Source organism: Dermacentor albipictus, chromosome 1 (genome assembly GCF_038994185.2).
Source record: "Dermacentor albipictus isolate Rhodes 1998 colony chromosome 1, USDA_Dalb.pri_finalv2, whole genome shotgun sequence".
NCBI lineage: Eukaryota > Metazoa > Arthropoda > Arachnida > Ixodida > Ixodidae > Dermacentor > Dermacentor albipictus.
Window position 1 is genome coordinate 87350098 of NC_091821.1, and position 24840 is coordinate 87374937.

The following is a 24840-nucleotide window of genomic DNA, read 5'->3' on the forward strand; positions in this document are numbered from 1 at the left end:
ACATTACCACCGTTTTAGAATATTACACCATGGATGAACTCGATTGCTCTAGACAGACACCGAACAAAGAGGATGTTGTGAGAATAGAAAAGGAGGGAGAGAAGGAATGGGTACCTAAATGGTTCATGACGCGGTCCTTGCGAGAAGCATTCCGCCTCTACAAGCAAGCTCACCCTGCCTCCCAGGTTGGCCTCACAAAATTCATATCTTTGCGTCCTAAGTGGGTGAAATGCTCGCCACAGTGGCAAGTGTGTGTTTGCGTGTGCTGTGCAAACTTTCAGTTGTGCCTTGTGGGACTGCATAATGCCTCCGGAAGGTCGCTTTCTCCCGATGATATGCAGAGTCTCTGCATATGCCAGGAACCTACTGCGTCATGTTTCCTCAGGAATTGTGAGCACTGTCCACGAGATGGCATTTTCACTTTGGAAAATTTTGATATGAGCAGCGAGGACGAGGTGTTGATTGCTTCATGGGAATACGGTGAACTAGTAAAAAAAACTCTGACCGCTTCATGATTTATGAGAGAATTTCTAAGAATGACCATGAAATGGATTCCCCACAACTATATCAGATCTGTGCAAGCAAAAGCAATACATACAGAAAAACAGAGCTGCGAGAGAGGTGCAATTGCTTTGCATTTTGATTTCGCCGAAAACTGGACAGTTGTGCTTCCAGACGCAGTACAAGCGTACCATTGGCAGAAAAAGCAGGTCACCGTGTTTACTTGCGTTGTCACGTCAAGAAAATCGACTCTGAACTACGCCGTTATTTCCGACGATATGTCTCGCGATTCAGCTCATGCATGTTTGGCTCTGTCGAAAATCAAAGCACACCTCGAAGACAACACACCAATCTACACTAAGGTAACACATGTGAGCGATGAGGCTCCCGCTCACTTCCAGAATAAATATCAATTTCATGAGCTACAACACAGTGAATGTCAAGAGACGAAATGGATGTTTTCGGCCACTGGACATGGCAAAAATGCTTGCAACGGCGTTGGTGGGCTTGTGAAACATCGAGCATCACACCACAACTTGCGGAAGCCTGTAAGTGAGGCCATACAAACAGCCAGTGGCTTCGTGGACGCAATTCAAGGAACGCTAAAGAACATCACCATTCTGGAGCTCCCACAGAGGGAGCTTGCAGACTTTCGCGAAATGAAGAAGGAAGAATGGAAAACGGCAAAGAAAGTGCCTGGAGTTCAGACGCTCCACATGTGGGAGTACGTTCAATCAAATGAAGGCAGTGCATCCTACGTTGCCTCCACCGCTGCTTTGGAATGGAAGAGTCTGTGATCTGGTTTTTGCTTCGGGCTGGACCACGGTGGAAGAAGTTTATTCTTCCACCGTGGGCTGGACAATATACTGTGCGCATACTGAAGTCAACTGCTGCCGTTTATTTCTTGCTACGATTTTCTGAATTGCAATCTGCACATAAAGCGTCATACCATTTGTAAACTGTGTCCCGATAAAAATTCCTGCTGATTAAAAACCTTGCAGATAAATTGTCCCCCTCAGAAGACAACGTTTTGTCTCCTGACAGTGCCCTGTAGAACCATTGAACACAGAGATAAACAGATGCAGGTGCGGACACGTCGGCTTCATAAACACATTAATATTCATTTTTATATATAAAAACTTTTCTAAGCACCGATAAATTATCTAATATTTTTAAAGAATCGATTACATACCAATGTAACTTAGGATGATAAATTAGGCAATACAAAAAACGTTTGACCACCGCCAACCAGTTCTTGAAACATAAGGTGAAATCGCGAATTTATTCCCATTTTGACGCATCAAGAACGCCGCTAACAAGCGAATAGACGCTCTACAAACATATAGGATCGTTCGGATATTGTGGTAAATAAAATGTAACCAAGTTCAGTGAGTGCTAAAACAAATTTCTGAGAGTTACTATTTCTAAGAGGCAGTAAAAAGCAATTCTAGATAACAAAAACATGAACTCAGTTTTGTATTCATTTTTATATTTTAAAACGATATAATGCAACACCTTTTTGGTACCTTACAATTAACGATTATTGAGGATTATTCAGGCAAATTTTAATGAAATTCGAGGGTGATGCTTTTTTCTTAATCGAATTCAAAGTTGTCACTTTTTTGACGTTTTTGATCTTCGGCCAAATTTGAGGCCATATTGAAAAATATCTGTAAAGTGTAAAACTACAAAACTTGCCTAAAGTGAGTAAAAGTAGCTGGAAAATACTGAGAAAAAGATTAAGTGTGGAGATATTTACGCATCTTGCCCTGAGGCTGCCCTGAAAAGTGCCTTTTTTGCACCGAATAGCTCCGGAAGCAAAGTTTGCGATTTTTTATTTAGAAGATTGACACAGCGAAAAATTGTTTTTTTATTTGTTCATAGAGTACATGTTGCGAAAAGGTAGCGAAAAAATACTTAAAAGCAGAAAAAATTTATTGTGCATGCAGTGAAGCTCCAAACTTGCAACTTTGCGAAGTGGCAAGAACGACGTTCTCCACCTCTTGTGACATACGTTTTTTTTCCGAGAAAACTATGAAGTTTCTTGCAAAACTAAGGTTCATTCCTTTGTGTGGACACATTTGCCCATCGTATATAAAAATTTCATTGAAAACGAAAAATGGTCATGGGACCTCGATTACCGTTTTTATCTGAACATGCCCATATATATAATCTTTACATACATACATACATACCTCTACTGCATGACTGCCTTCCCACACGCACTTTTTAAAGCGAAGCTTTCTTTGTGTCTTCCTTCAACTTTTGCACCGCTGCTGCTGTTTCCTTGCACGCCGCGTCAGGCGGTGGTTCAGAGCGCATGGCCTTTGCCTTTCCTCAAAGGCATTGCAGAAACTGCAGTGCTTACTTTTCTACTAACGTGCAAGTACAGAAGGGACGTGGATAGAACTGTAGAGAGGAGTGGGGAGAGAAGGCAGAGAATGTGTAGAACTGACAGAGTTGCGAAATGAGTGAATAACAACCTTGCCTCTTTTGCAGTTCCCATACAGGGGGAGAGGGTGGGAGAGGGAAAAGATGGCTTGAGTAGTCAAGGAAATGGAAGTTGTAGGCAAACTGAAAGTACGCTATAAAACGCTTCTTCTATTTTGTAAAAATAAACACTGTGCAAATTTGTCAAGTGGACAGCTGACACGGTGTGCAGACACAAAGCTGCATTAAAACTGTAGGGTCTATTGACAATGCGGAAGCAGTCGCACGTCAAATGAACGCTTCTGTGCCTGCTGCGGTAGCTTGACGACTATGGCATTGCTCGAGGTGGCAGGTTCAGTCCCGGCGCAGCCGTATTTCGATGGGAGCAAAATACAAAAATCCTAGTGTACTTAGATATAGGTGCCTGCTAAAGAACACCAAGGTGTCAACAATAATCTGGAGCCTGGCACTATCGTGTGCCTCATAATCTGATCGTGGTTTTGGCACGTACGGCCCCATAATTCAACTAAAGTTTAACACTTCTGCCACAATGTGATGTGCCATGTGAGGCAATGATAATGCTCAACCCTCTCGGAGGTTATGAACAATGGTGAACAAGAATGCCTCCAGCAAAGACGTCTCCCTGTGTGTTCTCTGTACTACACAGACAAATAGCGGTGGTGCACGCAAGGTAACATTTTACATCAACTCGCCACTCTCGTATCAGACTAAATGCTGAAGAAATTGCACATTTGCTGTCAACATCATCGCTAATTATTATTTGTCAATCAAAGCAAACAGCATAGAAAGCTTCGTTGCATTGATTCCGTGAGATCTGCATATTTTTTCCACTTTGACACTCCTGATGCGAATGCATTAAAACAGTAAGCCGCACACTGGTGCACAAATATGTAGGTATTTTTGATGCAATATTACGTCCACAAGCTGTACTTGTAATATATGCAGTTATTCTGTACAAAGTGCTACAGATCAAAAGCAACTGCACTGTGAAATGCTTGGAGTGATTGCTTTCACTAGTGATTGACTTTTTGAAGGACAATGCTGATCGAGGCTTTCAAGTCTTCTCCGTCGATGTGAAGGACCTGTACTATTCTATTGGTCACAATGACCTGCTGTCAGCTATTTCGCAGACAATTGATGAATTTGATGTCACCCATTTTCAGAATCATGCTGGGCTGTCAGTAACCAATTTCTAGAACTTTTGAGCTTTTATTTGTCATCAACGTTCATTACATGGAATGACACCATCTATTTGCAGAAAAATGGAGTATGCATCGGTTCGTGCATTGCCCCCCTCCTCAGTGATTTATTTTTAGCTCGCCTAGATGTCGCCATGTCAGTGAACCTTAATCAGACTGTTTTTAAAATATTTCATTATGTGGGTGATTTTTTGTTTTGTATTCAGTGTTCTCCGGCTGGTCTTGAGACTGAGGTTGCCATGGTGGTGCCAATAGTCAAAGAATGCCTTGCGCCCCTTGACGTTACTTACAAGCTCCCACAGAATCACACGATCCGGTTTTTGGATCTGCACTTAGCTTGTTCCGATATTCACACGTGTTGGTGCTATGAACCTTGTGCTAACAAACCACTTTTTTCATTTCATTCTGCTCATTTTAAGTTGGTCAAGAGAGGCATTGCTAACCTTTGCCTAAATAAAAAAGTCGTGCCACCATACCGTTTCGTCTAGCTTTGCCTCTCAGTGCGAACGGCTTTCGAAGGCTGGTTATCCTGTGTCTCTACAAGTGTCGGTAGCATAACGGATTCTAAGAGAGTTTAGAAAAGACAACCAGCACAGAGATAATCCTGCAACTAATCCTGCTAATTCAACTAATCTTGCAGGGGTAGGACAAGCATTATTCCTTATGTTCACACCGTCTCACATAATCTTAAGAAAATCGCCAAGTGAGCGAATATTTGTGTAGTGTTTTCTGCCCCTAACAAGCTTATGAGGATTTGCAAGCTCACTAATCCAAATAAGGAGGCTCCTCCTAGCTATGATAACAATCATAAAAAGAAGTTCGTTAATTGCACACATTGTGTTGTTTATTGTTTTCCACTCAAGTTTGAAAAATGTTACTGAGTGATAGGCTGTGCAAACATAGTTACAATGCTAAGAATTGTATTACAGCTGGGGGGTTTCTTGTGCAGCACTGCAAAACGTGTGGTTGCGAACCAGTTAGAGGAATGCGTCATTGTAGGTCATAGTCGTAATCAGCTCACAAGAGAAGTCATCGAAGCAAAGGCTGTCATAGGTCTGGGCTATGCATCTGTAAGCTCGCCTTCATTATCATTATCAAGCAATGAATTGGCGTATCTCAGACTGCCGCCACAGGCTGTCTGAATGTGCTTTCATGTGGTTACTTTCGGTTTTGTGTAATCTCGATGTCACATGGTTCGCTGAGTGTATAAGTAGCCTTCTGTGTCGCAAAATAAACCATCAGTTGGAAGTTAGCGCTCACTCTGTTCTCCGTTCCCTTTCATTACCCCTTCCACCTTCCTTTTTGCTCTTTCTGAGCTGCGCTACAAGCCTAAAACAGTCATGACATACCAACTCGCCCAAATTGCCACGCTTTTGACTTGGAGTGGCACTTCTACGACGCCTTGCTTTCTTAGCTTCCAAAGGCTTGCCTGCTATGTATGAAATAGAGTATGGAAGATACGCATACTGTGCAACTACTTCTGCACTATGTCACTTGCAAAGACATTTGCCTTGTAAAGAAAGCCTGAACACCTCTAAAGTGAACTACCCTTCACTTTTTGTCCAAGCCTCTTCTGTTTTCATGGAAATGGAATGAAATAAAAATAAAACATCATCTCACGAATAATGGAAGCTTCACCATATTATGACAAATTCTGCAATGGCTAAAATAAACAGGGCAACGAGGTTCACGCAGCCATGAAAATTCAGATTATTTTTCACTAACTTGTTATAGCCAAAAATGCTGAATCGCTTGGGGTGGAATGATTCTCAGCAACTGCATTGTAAACGTTTTCAAAAGATGTTGTGGGTTGTCTGTATGCCTGTACTTCTGTTCGTTTTTGTTTTTTCTCTCTCTACACAGCATAGCCGTCTTAGACTGAAGCACATCTTTTCCTACCTTTGACATTGAAAATTAGTCCTCTTTCACACAATTGTGCACACACAAGATAAGCACTGAAACGTCTCCCTGATCCTTACCACAAACTGAAATAAGTGCTCTATATGTTTAGAAAACATTTATGTAGAATGCTCTTTTGCTTCATATTCAAGAACTCTGCACTTCTACGAGTTTTAGAAACATTGCTACAGAAACTTCCTGTTTAGATGATGAATTCTGTTAATGATTACACATCATCCATGCATTGTTGTTTTAATCTGTGTTCATCATTGCCAGCATGTTTTTATAAGCTACTGCTGCTTGCAAAACAATGTGTAGCCCTCCTCTGATGAAACGGTGACCTCAATAATGAAAGAAGTGTGAACCAAGGAGTGGAAAGAAAGATGGTGGTGACAATGACCATAGGAGGAGGAAATGGTGTCATAAACAAGGGAAGAGAGTGTCAGCATTAAAGTATTGTGTCAAAGAAAGCATTGTGAAGGTACATCACCATGCAGGAAGGAGTATTTTATGCTCACAACCACTTTTAAGCTGGATATAAATGGGCTTTATTTTTTTTTGTGCATTTTAGCCTACCTTTGTTTTGTGTGGTTAGTAGTGACAGCAGGCATGACAAATTGATTACATACTAATAATCAGTTAAGTTGCCAGGCTGTATTTTCAGCACAAGGTTACTTCAAGTAAAGCAGATTTCTCTTTTCTGATAAAAAAAAAAGCTGTAATAGAAAATTTTGGGAACTTGCAGCAAAACCCTGTAAAGTGGCTGAGGTGCACTTTATACCGTTGGTGTCACTGCCGATGGTTGGTGGTGCTGTTATTGAAGTTGGCTGAATGGAAAGAGCACAGGCTGCAATTGTACACCACCAGAATGATGGAACACGCGTAAGGTTGCTAGATAAATCCAAGTCATTGATGACACTTGCAGGCAGCACCCATGCATGGCGATAGCTTTTGATGGTAAAGGGGCTGAAATTCAAGCTGTCTGGCACGTCAGGGTCAAGCTGTAAGAAATGTTGTAAAATGAGAAATGGTCAAAACAATGCAGTGAAATGTCAATATAATGAACTGCAGGGGACTGTAGCAAATTGTTATTCTGAAACGTCATTATAGTGAAAGCCCCAAAATTAACCATTCTACCCATCAGTTGTCACTGTACCAGTTATATATGAAAATGTTGCTTTTGGCTTGTGCCGTTTTCCATAGATTCTGCCACTATGCACCACCGAATAGTAAGAGTCGTACGTGTGAAAGAGACGCCGAGAAAACCATTGACAAAGATGATCTAGTGCCTTCATAGCGCAATGTTTCTTTTTATTTCTTCTTCACATTCCACGCCATGGAAACTGCAACTGTTGTCTCAGCAATCGAAAAAAAAAATCCCTTTCCGCATTTTTCTTCTGTGGCGCTGTCTCACATTTTCCAAACCCATGTGCCACGGTGTCCGCTTCCTGCACCTTGTCTCGATAGCCTGCTGTTCCAGCTGATACATGGAGATCAAATACCCAGATTTCAGAATATTAATTCATAGTACTGAGGTGTTGTTAACATGACACGGTAACTGAATAGCGATAGTAATTCTGAAAAGTTATTTTGAAGTTCGTAGTACTGAAATAATTTTACATTCAAACTGTAAGCAGTCAGCAGGGCATTTCTGAAAAGTTTGTTAATCTGGTGTTCATAGTAGTAATGTTTCACTGTATCTTGCCAGCATAAAGTTTTCACATAAAATTGTATGCCTTCAGCACCACACGCTGATTAGTATATCCAAGCAAGTGCACCATGAAAACTGAACTGGCATCTCGCCAGATCTGTAAAAAAAAAAAAACTTTGTTGTGAATGTACCCAATGTGAATAATCCACCTGAAGCACATGTGTGAACATGAAAATAGCAGCACAAGTTCAGCTAAAGAAGAAAATTTACTTTCTGTAGGTATGATTACAAGTGAATTCTCTTTTCCCAGCCTCTTGAAGAAAGTTTTGCTGCTTTTCCTTTAATTTGCTTAACATGCTAATGGAGTTCGCATGTGGCAAAGATGGGCTACTCTCCGTAGCGTAACACTGGAGCTATGAAATTTGCATGCTTGTTTGAAATCAGATTGCTACGCATGTTGATGGGATTCTGCACTACAGGGGCCACGATATTGTGCAGCATATTGTGCAACAATGTAAGGAGATGTGGTAATAAGAGTTTTTGTGAACACTTCTATCATTGTGCAAACCACATTTCACTTTATATACTTTTTTGTGGTTGCCAGCAATAAAGCTACAAAAAAAGCTGAAGCATTTTCTTTTCTTCAAGTTAACTGCTTTGCCCACACACTGCACTTAAGCTGCAAATAGCCTTGCAAAGAACAATGAACCAGAACGAATAATGCGATACATGTTGTATTAACCAGAAACAACAATGGTAAAGCTAGTGCTACCACACTGTTGCTGAAAGTTATCTTGAAATTCCTTGACTGGGTTTACTTCCTGAGAATGCATGTGGCAGCAGAACGTTCATTCTTTTTGCAGCTTGTCTAGAGTGAGAAAATGAAATATTTGAATGTTTGTCATCTGCTATGGGCAGATGGATGACAAACCTTGCCAAAGCCATTTTCAAACAATCCAAAAGAGTAACAAACAAAGACGCATCGTGTGAAACATGTTTAATTGCATGAGCCGATAAGAACACTAGTAAAATGCTAATGTTCTCTGATGAAAAGAGATTAGCTCTATAGTAATCTCCTCAAATGGTCTACATTGCCACACTAGTTCATGTCATAATGTATGTGAGCACGACACATACATTATGTGGCACGCATGAATCAAATGGATTAGTGCAGCAGTACTGTGAAGCCTTCTCTGTTGTGAGCAGCTAAAGCTTCATGTAGCATGCGCACGTTAACAATTTTTCTTTACAGTGAGAAAGCATTTGTAGTGCTTTGGTGCATTTTTTGCACAAGTTCCTCAAACAAAAGCCAATAATGGCACCTAAGTAAGTGCAACAAGTGATGGCAAGAAAAGCATGCAGGATGGGGAGCAAGAGGCACAAAACTTGGCAGCCTTGCAGTGAGCAACTTCAAAATGTGAATGCGGTGGTATACAGCATTTGTCCAACTTCCCCAAGTTTACACAGAACCACAGGCAATTATGTACACTGCAGGCCAGCCTAACAGAGCTCAGCGAGAAAGCATCACATTCATTTGCAGCCCACCACCCCATACATTTGGTTGCAACAGTTAATAAAAAGAAGTTCAAGCATACAACACGCCACTTGCTTGGTCATAGCACAAAGAGGAGACACATGCTCCACAGTCTGTGGCTCTCACTTTCCAAGTGAAACAGTTGTATTTCAATACAAACAGCAGCCATGATGTCTGCAGCTGTGTTCACCACCGGCAACAAATGTGAAGGGATGCCCAGAACTTTGGCGTCCCAGCTTCCATGGCTTTTTGTCACAAATAAGGGAGGCATAAATACAGTTCTTTGCATACACACAATTTTTTACACCAACAGTTCAGAATAAACGCAGTTTCTGCACTTTATGCACATTTCAATGACAGTTACTGGGGGAGTAGAAGGCTTTGTCCATTTCCAAATTTCACTACAAGATCACATTTTTTAGTCCGCATCATTCAATACAACACTTGTCATTGCTGCTTGGCTTATTCATAAAAAAAACACAATGACATAGGAGCATAAGCGAGTTGCTGTATGGACATGGACTGGTCTCACTGCCTGTTGGCAACTAAAGAAAACAGGAAAACTTCATGGGCTTGGGTGTTTCATATTTCAATAATGCGAAACCATTTTGTGATCTCGACTAAGGCAAGATGAAACTAAATTTTCACATCAACCGTGACCTTGCAAAGTTGCCCTACCACACCAATTATCCACACACTTTTTTTTTTTTTTTTCAAGTTGCTAAGAGGTGGTGATGCTAGTCCAATTTATGCAGCAGCTCTCTTATGCTCATATGACAGTGGTGTTGGTTCATTTTTTTTCCGGACAAACGAACCAAGCAGTGATGCCAAGTGTTACACCAAACAATTCCGAAAAAAAAAAAAAAAAAATCTATTTTGTAGCAAAATCGAGAGCAAACTGAGGGTAAACACAACATATTTTTTGAAATTAAAATAAACATGCAGATCACTATTTTCCATTGTTCATGCACAAGAAGCATGTTTCTCTAGCACTAGTTGCTCAAACACGGAGTTTTGTCTGCCATTTCTCCATTATTAAGGGGCTTGTCTGGCAGCAGTTCACGAGCTCTCAGCAATACTCAAAAATGTGTTACCACTGCAATTTTCTGGCACATTCAAGAAAAACTCTAGTGCTTCTACATGTGTGAGCTATTTCTTATATTTGGAAGCGAAAAGACACCTGGCCATATTTTCATTGAGCGCATAAGGAAATGAAAATATACCTGGTCTTTTCCTGTACATGCTGTAATGCAAGAAAAAAGTATTTTAGTAAGACAGTTTTTTTATCTCAACTAGAGCTTGAGAAGTGCTTGGAGGAAAATCAGCATATGCTTCCTCCAAGCACTGTGAAAAGAGAAAAATTGGCAAGCTTAACAGCAATTACATTTTACAGTGACAGCACAGTGAAGCTGACCTGAAAAGTGGGAGACACATGTTGCACTGTTTGACAAAGTGTTCAATAAAGGGTCGGAAGCAACAGTTTTGTATGTCACATCCATAGGCAACATCAAGAATGAGAGCGCCACAGTTTTTGAATTCTTCTGTTACTGCAGAAAAACAATTTTTTAGGGATCTATGAAACAGCAATTCTATTTTATCACTACAGACAATGCTTTCGCATATAATGCAGCATTATAACCTGTAGAAAGCTAATTGGCGTTTCCAAATACGTAAGTTGCAAGGAAAAATAATAAATAGATAAACATTTGAGCATCCGACATTTTTATGGCTGTTTGAAAAAAGATACTATAAATATTGATATATCTATATAAAAAAAAAAACTGATGTAAAAAGAAATTCAGAGTAAATACATTTCACAGATAAATGGATAAAAAGAACACTTTTCACAAAACAGACTGCACAGAACTGTTCTTTCAGTATGAAACACAAACAGGTTAGTCTTTCCCGTGGCCATGCCATGCGGTGAAGCAGTTCCTCTACTTCGTAGGTTAAAGGTAGACTGCATTTCTGATTGTCAACATTTGTTTTATGATAGACTTTGCTCCAGACAGTAGATGTCACATTAGTGCCGCTTGTACACCTTCCTGGGTTAGTATTGATGATCTGGTACTGGTTTTAGAGCAGAAAGGTCATCATAAATCTTCTCTGTTGGGGCTTAGCAGCTGCTATAGGAGCTCAATTCAGAACAACTAGCTGAAGTTGGGGCTTTCTGAAACTGCAGATATACTAACCATCATGAAAATGCCCAGTTCTGCATGTAGGACATGTGGCAGACCTTTTGAAATGTGCTTGAGAGGAATAAACCAGTTCGGGTTGAAACCTAAACTTACTGGCAGACAGCTGCCGACATTTACTTCGAATTACTGGCCTTCAGCAATGTGAGATCGTTAATCTGACTATGTAGTGTCATTCCAAGACTTGCTGCTTGATCTGCTGATGCTCTGATCACTAAAATTTCAGCACTGGGGGACCATAATCAAAACCTGCATGCATATTTTTTTTTTTGGAAGTGGCAAAGGGCAAAATTTTGCCAAACAGCTCTAAAAGCTGTGCCAAAAATCACAGTTCTACCACAAAAACAAAAAATCCAACATTCTTAAAGCCCTTTTACTAGACTACTTAATGAATATTGCTATGTATCTCGGAAGCTATTTTAACATGCTGAAATTAGTGGACAAAATCATCAATCACTAGTCACATATTCGAATAGGTGGGGTAACGAATGAGCTGAGTAAACTCAAAAACATATATGGATGGTAAAATAATGTTAAAAATTTGCTGCAGCTAAAAAAATCGAGCATCAATGAGCAAGTAATATCTCTGGTTCTAGACCAACATAGCAGCTTCACAGGTCTGTGCAATGCCACTGGGCTTCACACAGTTTTACATCATAGCTAATATGCATGTCCAAAATGGTCAACCACTAAAATAATTTCTTTGCTACTCATTCCTAATGTTTATGCAACAGACGCTAAAACAAGTGGCTTATTGTTCTGCTATTTTGTACAGAACTAGCTCTCCAAAATGCCAAATATGGGTAGTTAGTGCTGCAGTGCCTGTACTAGTGCAGAAATTACACCAAAATTGAGGAGACTGCATTTGTCATTGTCTGTAAAGTAGAGTAGGTTGTGCATAGCAAGGAAGTTTAAAAACATTTCCATGTACTCTAAAAACATTCATACACATTGTACACTGTTTTTGAATCCTCACTTCATAGGCACCAACAGCAGTGCAGTAGTGAGTATTAAAAACCGGTTGTCATGCCATACAGTCATACATGGCAATAATTGTGCAGGCCTAGCCATTAGTGCTAAAGCAGGTGCAACTGCTTTAAAACACAACTGCAAATATATAGCTCCCTGAGAGCTAAAACAAGAAAAAATACTTAAATGGTCTGTAGTCTCAAATACACACTTAGTTTAAAAATATACACTACTAAAAAACATATGCAGGTGTGGCACAAAAAAACTACCTTTTAGCAACTCAAGAGAGCATGCATCAATGCCTGTCAGTACCTATGAAACATGACCACATAGTAGTACACAGCAGAAGTGGCCAGTCAATGTTTGGTTGAGCCTTGTAGCTAACTTCAACTGCTGGCATGCAATTTAAAATCACCAAGGTGCCTAGTATGAAGGTCAGAACCTTTCAACCTATTTAAAGTCTCTGAATGCACAGGCCCACACAATGGTTTTTGGGCACCCCCAAAGATTTGGTTTCACCAGTAGTGCGCCTCATGCTGTGGAAGTCTTACAACACCGACTCCACCTCCAAGACGCCTGTAGTTCATACTTCCGCAGAGTTTCCACTGGTTCTGTTCAGGGTCGTACACTTCAATTGTCTTCAGGTATGTGGTGCCATCGAATCCACCGACAGCGTAAAGAAGTCCATTCACTACTGCCAGTCCAACCTGTAAAAGTACCACATTCCATGGTGTAGAGATTGTATAGTTTTAACGGCTCCTACAGTCCCTGAACAATAACAGCAGTGCACAGAGGTCAGTACCAGAACTGTGGACAAAACAATTAGTGTTGCCATAAACAAGAGGCTGCCCATAAAAGTAAATGCAGAGAGGCACATCTTGTAAGATCTCGCAATGTATCAAAGTGCACAGACTGAGAAAGTGCTAGGGTGCCACTATCACGGGCTTTCCATCCAACACAGTATTTCAGCCGATTTGAAAACATCACAGTTTTGAGGATGGCTCTAGCATTCCACAAATGGTAGAAAGTGCTAATCTGCATGCACTCATGCAATTTATGACAGGGATCATGGGATTGTGGGGCTCTTGGTACGATAAAAGTTTATACTCGCAAACAACCTTCTGCAACTATGCAGGCTAAGCTACAGAACCGAAGCACACGTGTGAGACAGCTGCTGAATATAGTCCCGAGTTTGATTGCAGCTCTTAAAGTAATAAATATAAAATGTCATTTAATATACTTCTTGTATTTGTTTAAAAATTATATGTTAGTGTTCACGTTTGTTTTTGACCAAAACGCAATGATGCTAAAATAACTTGCGCATCCATCCAAAAATGAGAATCTCAATGAGTATGGCAGTATCACTTCCTCCTGCCTGACCATGAATTTGACATTGCTCTCGGGGTGTGCATTACACTCACAACAAATTAATGGGACAACAGGCCTTTGCTCTCTTCCATCCAGCCTATACCATGAACTTTTGAGTGATAAGTCACTTTTGAAGAACACATTGCAATATCCAATGTCACTAAACCTAGTGACACTTGTCGCTATGAAAACACATGTAATAGCATTATGTAGTACACCACACTTTGTCTTTAATATTATTTTGCTTGGTACAATATGAAACAAATGAAACTATTGCAGTTTTTGCCAGAAGCTTTGATACCCACCACGGTAGCTTAGTGGCTATGGTGTCGTGCTGCTGAGCTCGTGGTCAGGGGTTTGAGCCTGGCCGTGGCAGCCAAATGAGGACGAATTGCAAACACTTGTGTGCTTAGATTTAGGTGCACATTAAAAAACCCTTCTATGACATGCTTCACAATAATATTGTGGTTTTGGCACGGAAAATCTCAGAAAAGCTTTGATTTTTGGCCACGGTGACGCTGTAGGCGGAGAAACCAAAACTATAAGTGACCTTAGGCAGATACAGACTACTTGGTGCTCTAACACAAGTGCAGAGCCTTCGTTCCCATAGCCTTACCTAAACACTGAAAGTTGTCCAGCAATTTATTTTTTTTTTTTGACGGTATTGGTAGTGCTACCATGAGAATTTGAATGTTTGAAATTGGCACACACTCTCTGCACAAGAGTTGTCTGCTAAGCTTGCTGTCTGCAGCACAGTACAGCTGCGATAAACCTTTTTGATAAATCTGTTCGATTGCCATGCTGAGCACATGATGGGTGCTCAGTGAAAACAATTTTCCTGACAGTACAGTAAACTTCTAACTGAGCGACAGAGGTGGCTGAAGATACAAACGGCGTAATTTTTTTGTAAGCATATGCCTATAAAAATATTCCAATGTACAAAACATTGGACTCCTTACATCAAGAACAAGGAGCACGCCACAATGAGAACTGACCATCTGATAGGTAATCTAACTAATCTAGCTCAAAAAACACATTCACACATTTCCCCCACCCTTCCCAAAAATCATTTGATTGGATAATTTATTTAAGCTAATCTCCTGATACACCATAAAAACTGAAGTCATTCTTGTGACCCAAGAGAGTATATTCATCTTAGCAACGCTAGTGTGTGAATGTCTCTTCTCGCTACAGGTGCACGGTACTCGCAGCAACATGTTTGACAGATAACACGTTGGAAGGCGTTCCCTTATCGTTATGTGGCCTATCATACAATGACTTCAGGTAGTAGTGCCATAGTCAGTGCATAAGCTAGCAGAAACATGGTCTACACACTGCTGTATGCAGACAAACTAATCTCAACCACCATCTGAAATTACTGACCCCAGACCGCCGTGAAGTCATGGCCACTATTGGTTGCCACTGGTTCAACTGTGGATTGTAGCGTTCTGCGCTGCTGAGCTCTGTAGTGTCATCACGACCTCCAACAGCATAGATCATGTTGCTGTAAACAGCTGAGCCCAGATGCTTGCGCCTAGTGCCCATGGATGCCACAGAACTCCAGCGGTTGGTCCGTGGGTCATATCGCTCCACTGAAAAAAAAAGGGCAAAATCCAAAATAGAAAAATGCACAGAAACATTACTGGCTTTCTACAGACATAGCAGTAGCAGACCTGCGAACCTTAATATTTAAAAAATACCACTGCCAAAGCAAAAAAATCATAAAAATTTGCTGAGAAGTACTTAAAACTGTTTTATAGATAAGGCGTACATTGTTTATTAGAAAAGAAATTAGCTGCATCACAGAAAAACAGAAATGTCTATGATGTCTATTCATGAAATATTCATGCACTGGCAGCCAAAACACCTGCTGTTTTACTGGGGGTGCTGCTGCCAGTAGGTCCGAATAATTGAACGGGTCCCAAAAGTGAGGCTCTGAAAAATAACTCGGTCACTGTATATCACTCGGTGACTGAAACTGGTTTCAACAGTCACTCGGTGACTGTTGAAACCAGTTTTGCCCTAAATAGGCCGCGAATGAAAAATCGTCAAATTAGTGGCATCAATACAACAATCGCAACCTATAGAAATAGATAATTTTATGATAAAATCGTAAATAGAAGTCTGCACAACTAAATATCATTGTTTAAAGGCAAGTTTACTAGCTCCCAGCTTTAAAGGGCCCCTCACCAGGTCTGGCCATTTTGAGCTGACAAGTGTAGAGCATACAATGTGCAATAACGAGTGTGTGTGCAAAGTATTACATCACTACACGCCGCGGAAAGATCAGAAATTTTAAACCGGATGCCATTTGCTTTTCTCCTCATGGTCGCCACGCTCCAAGCCGGAGGGTGATGTACACGTGCTAGTGCGCCTATGTACACATGTCTGTGCGGCGACGTCGTTCGTGGGGACACATCACTTCGAGAATTAGTCAAGAAAACATCTGTTATTTGTGCAATATGCTGCTTGAATAGATGAATTAAAGCTTAGAGAAATAATAAAACACACAAACCGAATGTATGCGTGTATTTTTTTTACTTCACACCACAGCAAGAAAGATGTACTTCCGTTTTGTCTGCTTGTTCCCGCGTTGTGCAGTCATGCGCGCAGACACCAAAACTATGTCATTTTCTACCGTGTTCCAGCGCACGATCATGCTCTGTGATCTGCTTGTGTCTGCCTCAGTATTCGTGTAGCACTGACTTATACCGTTAGTCAGGTGTCCTCATGCACAGCACGCAAAATTGTGCGCTGCGGGAAACAAGACAATCACAACAGCTCGCATGCGACGCCGTCAGCGGAAGTGCGCCGTGCTGCAAAAAAGCGAGGAGAAAAAAAAAAAAAAATTGAAGGCGGGGCCCGTGACGTATAAGTCACGCGATCCTTGAGCTCCGGTATGGGAGAATGCAGGGAAGGAATTTTGCTTGCGGAGGCTAGCCGGGGCAAGTGTAGAGACCGTGTAGGCTTGCGGTGTAGCTTGCCTGATGAAATCATGGGTTCGCGGCACTGAAATATTTCTATCGCAGCTATTAATAAGCCGATCTGAAAAATTTTTGAGGCAGAACGCTCCCTAGAGGACACGCAATAACTTCCAATATATAACCGAAGTTTGCTGCGTGGCCCGGTGAGGGGCCCTTTAACACAAAATTGCTATTAAGTGTCAACTTCCATTCAACTTAATAGGAGCTCACCGATGCCTGTATGCGCTCTTAATTTACCCTAATAAATTTCACAGCCCTGTATTGCCAGCACTATGATGGTTCATGTGCAACACATAAACTTGTGCTCACGGTGCGGAGTTATCCAGTGGGCCTCACTGGTGAACAGGGCCAGGACACGTGTTCTTTTCAAACATTGTGCAATGAACCACTCTTATAGCCATGGCTGATGAGCAAAAAATGTCAGCTGTGGCCGGTCCACACACACAAAAAAAGAAGGAAAACATGAGCATTTCTGGATAACATCAAACACATGGTCTCAGTCGCCATTTTAAATTTTGACAAAATTAATGCATATTGCATACACTGAACCCAGAAACACAATTCTGAACTTAATGTAAAGAAAAAGAATTTATTCACTTATTAAGTAAACATGCTACCAAAGGTAATCTTCAGTAAGTTTTTATGATTTCTCAATTTCAGACCTTTACAGTAAAAGAGAACTAGGTACATGGTCTCAGTGTTGTCAAGAATGGCGAGTTGCGCAACAAGATTGCCACCTTGCCACCCGATTACGACAAGGGGTGCAAGACGCGCACCTCTCCCTCTCCGTCGCTGCAGCTGGGAGGCGTTCAAAGAAGCGGCCTTTGCGTTGGAATCCGCCGCCTTCCTCCAGCCCCTTCGACATTGTGACGGGACTAGTTCGGTGCGTGAACAATGATTCCGGAGTTCCCCAACGCGGAGCTGATTTGAAACGCTGGACAAGCTGCCGTGGGGACGACGTATTTTGAGCGTCTCACGCTTCGGCCTAGCACGGAACAACGAGCGACCCTCGATCAGCGCCGATAGTTTCCCGGAACGGCACCCCGCGCGGTTGCCTCTGTGTACAGAGCGCGGTTGCCTTTGTGTACGTAAACTGATCTTCAGAGCAGCTGCGAGTTGGTGATGTGTAAACGAACAGTCGCCGCGTCGTAGGACCGGCGGATCGAGTGTATAAAAACTGTGGTTGTGCGAATGCTGAGGACACACTTCTCTTGAGCAGTCATGTTAGACTGAGTCACTTCTCTCATGCAGTCCTGTTGGACTAATACTCTTTTTCTCAAGCAGTCATGTTAGACTGATTTAATTTCTGTAAATAAACCCTTTTCCTCGTTCTCGATGAGAAGCAGTTCTTCACTTCATCAACGATCTCAGCGTAAATAAGTTGGACGACGGCATGGGCCAGCTACCTCCGAATTCATGCCGTACTCCAATCTTGGCAAAGGACCACGGACGATGGGATTGAGCCCCCAATCCTGACAACTGGCTGACAGCGGTGAGATGGACTTTGCGACATGGTGCTGTATCTGCGGTGAGTGCTTGGTTTTTGCTTTGACTCTCTAGGCTTCATTGTGTGGTTGTTCTGTTTAGAACAGTACGGAAGCTAGATTGTTGTGTGTTAGCTAGGTTGTGTTTTCCTAGCTAGATTTAGAGAGCAGAATCAAGGCAGTAAAGCAGCAGTCATGGAGTTAAGGACACTGCTGAGAGACGAGTTGTTGATTGTGGGTGAGGAACTGGGCCTAGATGTACGCAAGGAAATGCTCAAATCGGAATTATTGGAGCTAATTTCCAATCAGGCCAGTGAGCAAGATATTGAAATGGGATTGGAACTTCTCAAAAAGAGAGAGAAACGGGAAAGAGAAAGAGAAGAACGGGACAGAGAAAAACAAGAGAGAGAGGAACGCGATAAAGATCGCGAGTTAAGAAAAATGCAACTGGAACTTGAAAGCAAACGTTTGGAGATGTCTCAAGGAAGTGAAGGCGCTCTGGGTCGATCAAGTGAGGCAGAATCGTACCGCATGGACAGGCTATTAAAGCCATTTGAGGTCGGGACCGACATAGGCTTGTTCCTAAGCAATTTTGAAAGGACTTGCGAGAAGATGAACTTCGGCCCGAGTACATGGCCACAGCGGTTGCTGTCTATGTTGCCGTGTGAGGCGGCGGAAGTAACCGCCAGACTGAGTGTGCAGGATGCATATGATTATGCAAAAGTTAAGGCTAGTCTCCTGAAGAAATACCGCCTTTCAGCCGAAGCTTTTCGGCAAAGGTTTAGGAGCACAGGCAAGAAAGATAGCGAGGGCTATCCGGAGTTTGCATATAGCTTAAAGGCCAACCTAGTTGAGTGGCTTAAAAGCGCGGAAGCGTACGACAGCAGAGACATGATCATTGAATGCATGTGTCTAGAGCAGTTTTACAAAACCATCCCTCAAGCTGTGAAACTGTGGGTGCAAGACAGAGGTAATGTAAACACTGTGGAAAGGGCGGCTGAATTAGCCGAAGAGTACGCAACCCGTAGAAAATTGAACGCCGAGGAGGGAAACTGGGACGGTCGAAATGGACCGCGGAAACCATTTCCGTTCAAAAAGGGTGCGCAAACTAGACGATCCGAGCCTGTAGACATAGCGGAAAAGCCCGCAGAAAAGAGCGAGGAGAAACTTAACGGAGAAACCGCACAAAAAGAACAGAAAAGAAAATTCAAATCTGTTAGACCAATTCGCTGTTACAAATGCCACAAACTGGGACATATAGCTGTAAACTGCGAGAAGTCTAGCGTAGTTTTTTCCTACGTGGAGGAAAAGGATGAGAATATGGAACTTTTAAGTCCATATCTCCACGACCTGCAAGGTAATGGAAAACCATGCCGAGTGCTAAGAGACAGTGCCGCCACGCTGGACATTGTCCATCCGTCTTACATGATGGTAGATGACTTCACCGGAGAAGTAGCGTGGATAAAACAGGTTGTAGAAGAACACAGCGTGTGTCTGCCCATGGCCAAAGTCAAAATCAGTGGACCATTCGGGGAACTAGAGACTGAGGCTGCAGTTTCCAAATTTTTGTCACTGCAGTATCCCTACATCTTTTCGAATCGGTCGAATCAGTTACTGCGTGACAGAGGGCTCAAACTGGGAGAGGGCATAGTACAGGCATTGACCCGAGGCCAAGCTCGTAAGATCGCGGCGCTTTCGGCTGAAAATGCTCAAGCTCCTCCAGCGGAAGCAGAAAAGGGCATAACTTCAATACCCGAATCCGAGCTAGGCCCGAGGGACAAAAGAACAGTTGAGGAGAGCCTGCCAGCTGACCAGCTCAATGAGAGCGTAGCACTAGAGTGTCAGAGTTCTAGCCTGCAGGAAGAGCAAGTAGACGCGCTTTTGACAGTGTTTGCACGAGTTGGGTTTCCAGCCGAAATTCAGGCAGATCAAGGGTCAGTATTCACGAGCGCACTGACTTCCACATTCTTGCAAAAGTGCGGGGTAAAGTTAATACACAGTTCTGTCTATCACCCTCAGTCAAACAGTGTAGAGAGGTGGCATTCGGTGCTTAAGCGAGTTTTGCGTGCGCTCTGTTACGAGCACAAGGAGGACTGGGAGAACTGTCTGCCGGCAACTTTGTTTGCTTTGCGAACGGTTCCACATGAAGCGACAGGGTTCTCACCAGCAGAACTAGTGTATGGGAGGACACTCCGTTCTCCACTGAGAATGTTAAGAGAGATGTGGGAGGAAAGAGGGGAGAGTCCAACCGTGGTTGAATACGTGCTAAATTTACTGGAACGGCTAAGCGCAACCCAAGAACTAGTCGGAAAGAACATGGCACTAGCTCAAAAGAACGCCAAATTCTATTACGACAAGAATGCGAGGCTTCGTACGTTTAACGCCGGAGACCAGGTAATGATCCTCAAACCTTCAAGAAAGAACAAGCTTGAAGTTCACTGGGAAGGGCCCGTTAAAGTGTTGCACAAACTTTCAGATACCAACTATGCTTTGAGAATGCCCGGTCGCAGGAAGGAAGTGAGGATATATCACTGTAATTTAATGAAGCCGTATGTAGAGCGGAGCGGAGTCGTTAACTATACCGTCAAAGAGCCGGATGGCATTGGTACCAAGTTTAAGGAGTATAGGGCCACCTCCAACTCTGAAATCGGCCTAGAAGAAGTAGTAGAACACTCGGTAAGCTCGCATGCTCTAAGACCCGAGCAGCTAGATGAGCTAAAAGGGGTGTTAGGGGAATATATCGACAGATTTAGCGATCGGCCGGGTAGAACCGAACTGATAACGCATGAAATTGAGCTGACCTCTGCCGAACCAGTAAGATCAAAACCTTACAGGGTGTCTCCAAGACAGAGAGAGATTATGGAGGCAGAGATACAGCGCATGCTAGAGTTGGGAGTTATTGAGCCCGCTGAGAGTGACTACACGTCACCGCTAATACTCGTAGAAACCCCTAACAAGGACCCTCGTCCGTGTGTTGACTACAGGAAGTTAAATGCGATCACTAGGGATCAGCTGTACCCGATACCCAACATTGAGGAACGGATTGAAAGAGTTAGCGCTGCTAAATACATTTCAACTATAGATCTCGTGCGGGGGTACTGGCAAGTTCCCCTTTCAGAAAGTGCCAGCCGCTATGCCGCATTCATCTCGCCTGTAGGCACTTTTCGCCCTCTCGCACTCAGCTTCGGGCTGAAGAACGCGCCGTTTAGCTTCTCTAAGTTAATGGATATTGTCCTAAAGGACTTGCAGGAGTTCGCCTTACCTTATCTTGATGATGTGGCCATTTTTTCGGACAGCTGGGAACAACACGTATCGCACCTCAAACAGGTGTTCTCACGGTTGAGGGAAGCCGGCTTAACGATGAAAGCGGAAAAGTGTAGGTTTGGTTGTTCGCAGGTTACTTATCTGGGCCATGTTGTCGGTCAGGGCATGAGACGGCCGGCTGAGCTGAAAATAGCTACGATTGGAGAATTTTCTCAGCCGCGCACGAAAACGGACCTTCGTTCATTTTTGGGACTTGTGGGGTACTATCAACGGTACATTCCGAATTACTCGCAATTGGCAAGTCCATTAACAGACGCCCTCCGAAAGGGAGCACCGAGTAACGTACACTGGGATAAGGACAAGGAGAACGCTTTCCAAAGTTTGAAAACGCTATTGGTTTCTCGCCCTGTGCTTCGCGCGCCAGACTACACGAAGGAATTCATAGTTCAATGCGACGCAAGCGACAGAGGTATGGGCGTGGTACTTAGTCAGGTCGGCGACGATAACGAGGAGCATCCTATCCTCTACGCCAGCCGTAAACTAAATGTAAGAGAGGAAGCCTACAGCGCTTCAGAGAAGGAATGCGCTTGTTTGGTTTGGGCCGCCCAGAAGTTGTCGTGTTACTTGTACGGAGCGAAGTTCATCTTCGAGACCGACCACTGTCCTCTGACGTGGCTCAATCAAATGTCACACAAAAACGGCCGCTTGCTCCGATGGAGCCTCACTCTCCAAGAGTACAACTTCTCCGTTAGATATAAGAAGGGAAAGTTGCATAGCAATGCGGATGGTTTGAGCAGGCTAATTTGAATTCTGCGTTTGAGGGTCCCGCCTAAATTTTGGGGTTACTAGTGTTAGCTTTTCTTTAGGCGAAGAAAATCCCCTCTCATTTAGCAGAATTCCCTCCATGATTGCTGAATTGGTCAGCAGGAATTTGCTTCAGAAATTGGCATAGTGAAATGTAGCATTTTTTTTTTGTTTCTGCACTTATGTTGTTGTTGTTTTTTTTTTTGAAGCCTAGCGTGTCTAAAGTGAGAGCCAATGCACGTCATCTCGGCGCAGAGCCGTGTTGTGGGGTTCATTTTGCAGTTGCCTGTCCTTGTTGGATGTTTTGGGGCGGTGACATCAATGCACAAGTGGTCGCTGCGAGCCAAGACATCAATCCCCCCCTGACCAGCAGCCGTTCTCTTCCTGCCTAGCGGTTGTCAGCGCTAGACAGTCGAGACTTTCCGGCCCATGGAGGCGCTGTCAAGAATGGCGAGTTGCGCAACAAGATTGCCACCTTGCCACCCGATTACGACAAGGGGTGCAAGACGCGCACCTCTCCCTCTCCGTCGCTGCAGCTGGGAGGCGTTCAAAGAAGCGGCCTTTGCGTTGGAATCCGCCGCCTTCCTCCAGCCCCTTCGACATTGTGACGGGACTAGTTCGGTGCGTGAACAATGATTCCGGAGTTCTCCAACGCGGAGCTGATTTGAAACGCTGGACAAGCTGCCGTGGGGACGACGTATTTTGAGCGTCTCACGCTTCGGCCTAGCACGGAACAACGAGCGACCCTCGATCAGCGCCGATAGTTTCCCGCAACGGCACCCCGCGCGGTTGCCTCTGTGTACAGAGCGCGGTTGCCTTTGTGTACGTAAACTGATCTTCAGAGCAGCTGCGAGTTGGTGATGTGTAAACGAACAGTCGCCGCGTCGTAGGACCGGCGGATCGAGTGTATAAAAACTGTGGTTGTGCGAATGCTGAGGACACACTTCTCTTGAGCAGTCATGTTAGACTGAGTCACTTCTCTCATGCAGTCCTGTTGGACTAATACTCTTTTTCTCAAGCAGTCATGTTAGACTGATTTAATTTCTGTAAATAAACCCTTTTCCTCGTTCTCGATGAGAAGCAGTTCTTCACTTCATCAACGATCTCAGCGTAAATAAGTTGGACGACGGCATGGGCCAGCTACCTCCGAATTCATGCCGTACTCCAATCTTGGCAAAGGACCACGGACGATGGGATTGAGCCCCCAATCCTGACAGTGTGGAATCTGCAATCACCTTTATTTAACAATCTACAAATGCAATTATAAAAAGAAAATTGTAGATATACCACATGACACATAATAACATTAATTTAGGAATTTATTTCTCAAGCATTAAAGTGTGAATAATGAAATTTGGGTGGAAATTTATACTATATTCAGACTGATTTTCGTGACTCTGGCAAAGATCTTTCTATATTTAAATTCCACTCAAGTGTAATTTGGAAGGTGCCCCAGAGAGCCACTCATACTTTTCTTTAATAAATCACCTTCCTTTAAAGCTGCAGAAAAAATTTGGTAGAGTCGTCATTGCTAATATGGAAAATCTAAACTTGGTCAACTTTTGTTCACATGCTCCAATCACGGGTGGTTTCAAATTGTATTCAAAGAAAGCGGAGATTATTTTTTGCACTTTCTTAAGTTCAGATGCAAATTGAATCACTGTCCTCAAACTTAAGTTCTCTGCATAGATTTTCTTCAGTTGTTCAGTAGGCATCAGTGCCGCTGTCTGGGTGAAAACAAATGCTTCTTTTTAAGTTCGCAACTCACTCTGTGTACATGCTACACAAAAACCCAAGTAGAATATTTTGTAATGAGATGGTGATACTGACCACCCGCCGTGGTTGCTCAGTGGCTATGGTGTTGGGCTGCTGAGCACGAGGTCGCGGGATCGAATCCCGGCCATGGCGGCCGCATTTCGATGGGGGCGAAATGCGACAACACCCGTGTACTTAGCTTTAGGTGCACGTTAAAGAACCCCAGGTGGTCGAAATTTCCGGAGTCCTCCACTACGGCGTGCCTCATAATCAGAAAGTGGTTTTGGCACGTAAAACCCCATAATTTAATTTTTTTATGGTGATACTGACCCTTCTGAATGGACTACTTCTAAGGGTACCCTAGCATGGTGCATAAACATTTGCACACCATAATGTATAATAGTTGATAGCTTATTAGTCAGAGTAAATTAAACTGGTGACATTTCCATGCTTGGTATTTTCCTAAGCATCTGATTAGTTTATCTGTTTTGGGTGGTCCTTCATCCGACCTGATCTGTGCAAGATCCCTGTGGTAATAATAAACTAGATTGGACACATTTGTTGCTTTGAAATTTGTTAGATGAACAAATTCAAGACATTTTTTATAGGATCATGGAGCATGTCCATGGCTTTCATTTTCACCATGTATAAGAAAATTAAAGGCGCCCTTTTTTGAGGGGAAATGGCTTTCAAAATCTGACATATTCACTAACCTACTTAGATCTAAGTGGAACTTTCAAATAGAATATATATATATATATATTCTGGGGTTTTACGTGCCA

At 42.9% G+C, this 24840-nt stretch overlaps 1 protein-coding gene and 1 pseudogene across 1 annotated transcript in view; one reads left to right on the top strand and one right to left on the bottom strand.

The window, feature by feature from the left end:
* The first annotated feature begins 206 nt into the window (after window positions 1–206).
* LOC135897819 (uncharacterized) lies at window positions 207–2017 on the top strand (annotated as a pseudogene).
* Window positions 2018–8683: 6666 nt separating this feature from the next.
* Window positions 8684–24840, bottom strand: part of dbo (Kelch-like protein diablo) — a 50689-nt gene continuing 34532 nt past the window's right edge. Inside the window, exons 8-9 of the mRNA XM_065426531.1 lie at window positions 15151–15359; window positions 8684–13106 (exon numbers count right to left, since the gene is read on the bottom strand). Coding sequence (XP_065282603.1) covers window positions 12915–13106; window positions 15151–15359 — 401 coding nt within the window. The 3' untranslated portion in view covers window positions 8684–12914. The remainder of the gene's footprint in view (window positions 13107–15150; window positions 15360–24840) is intronic.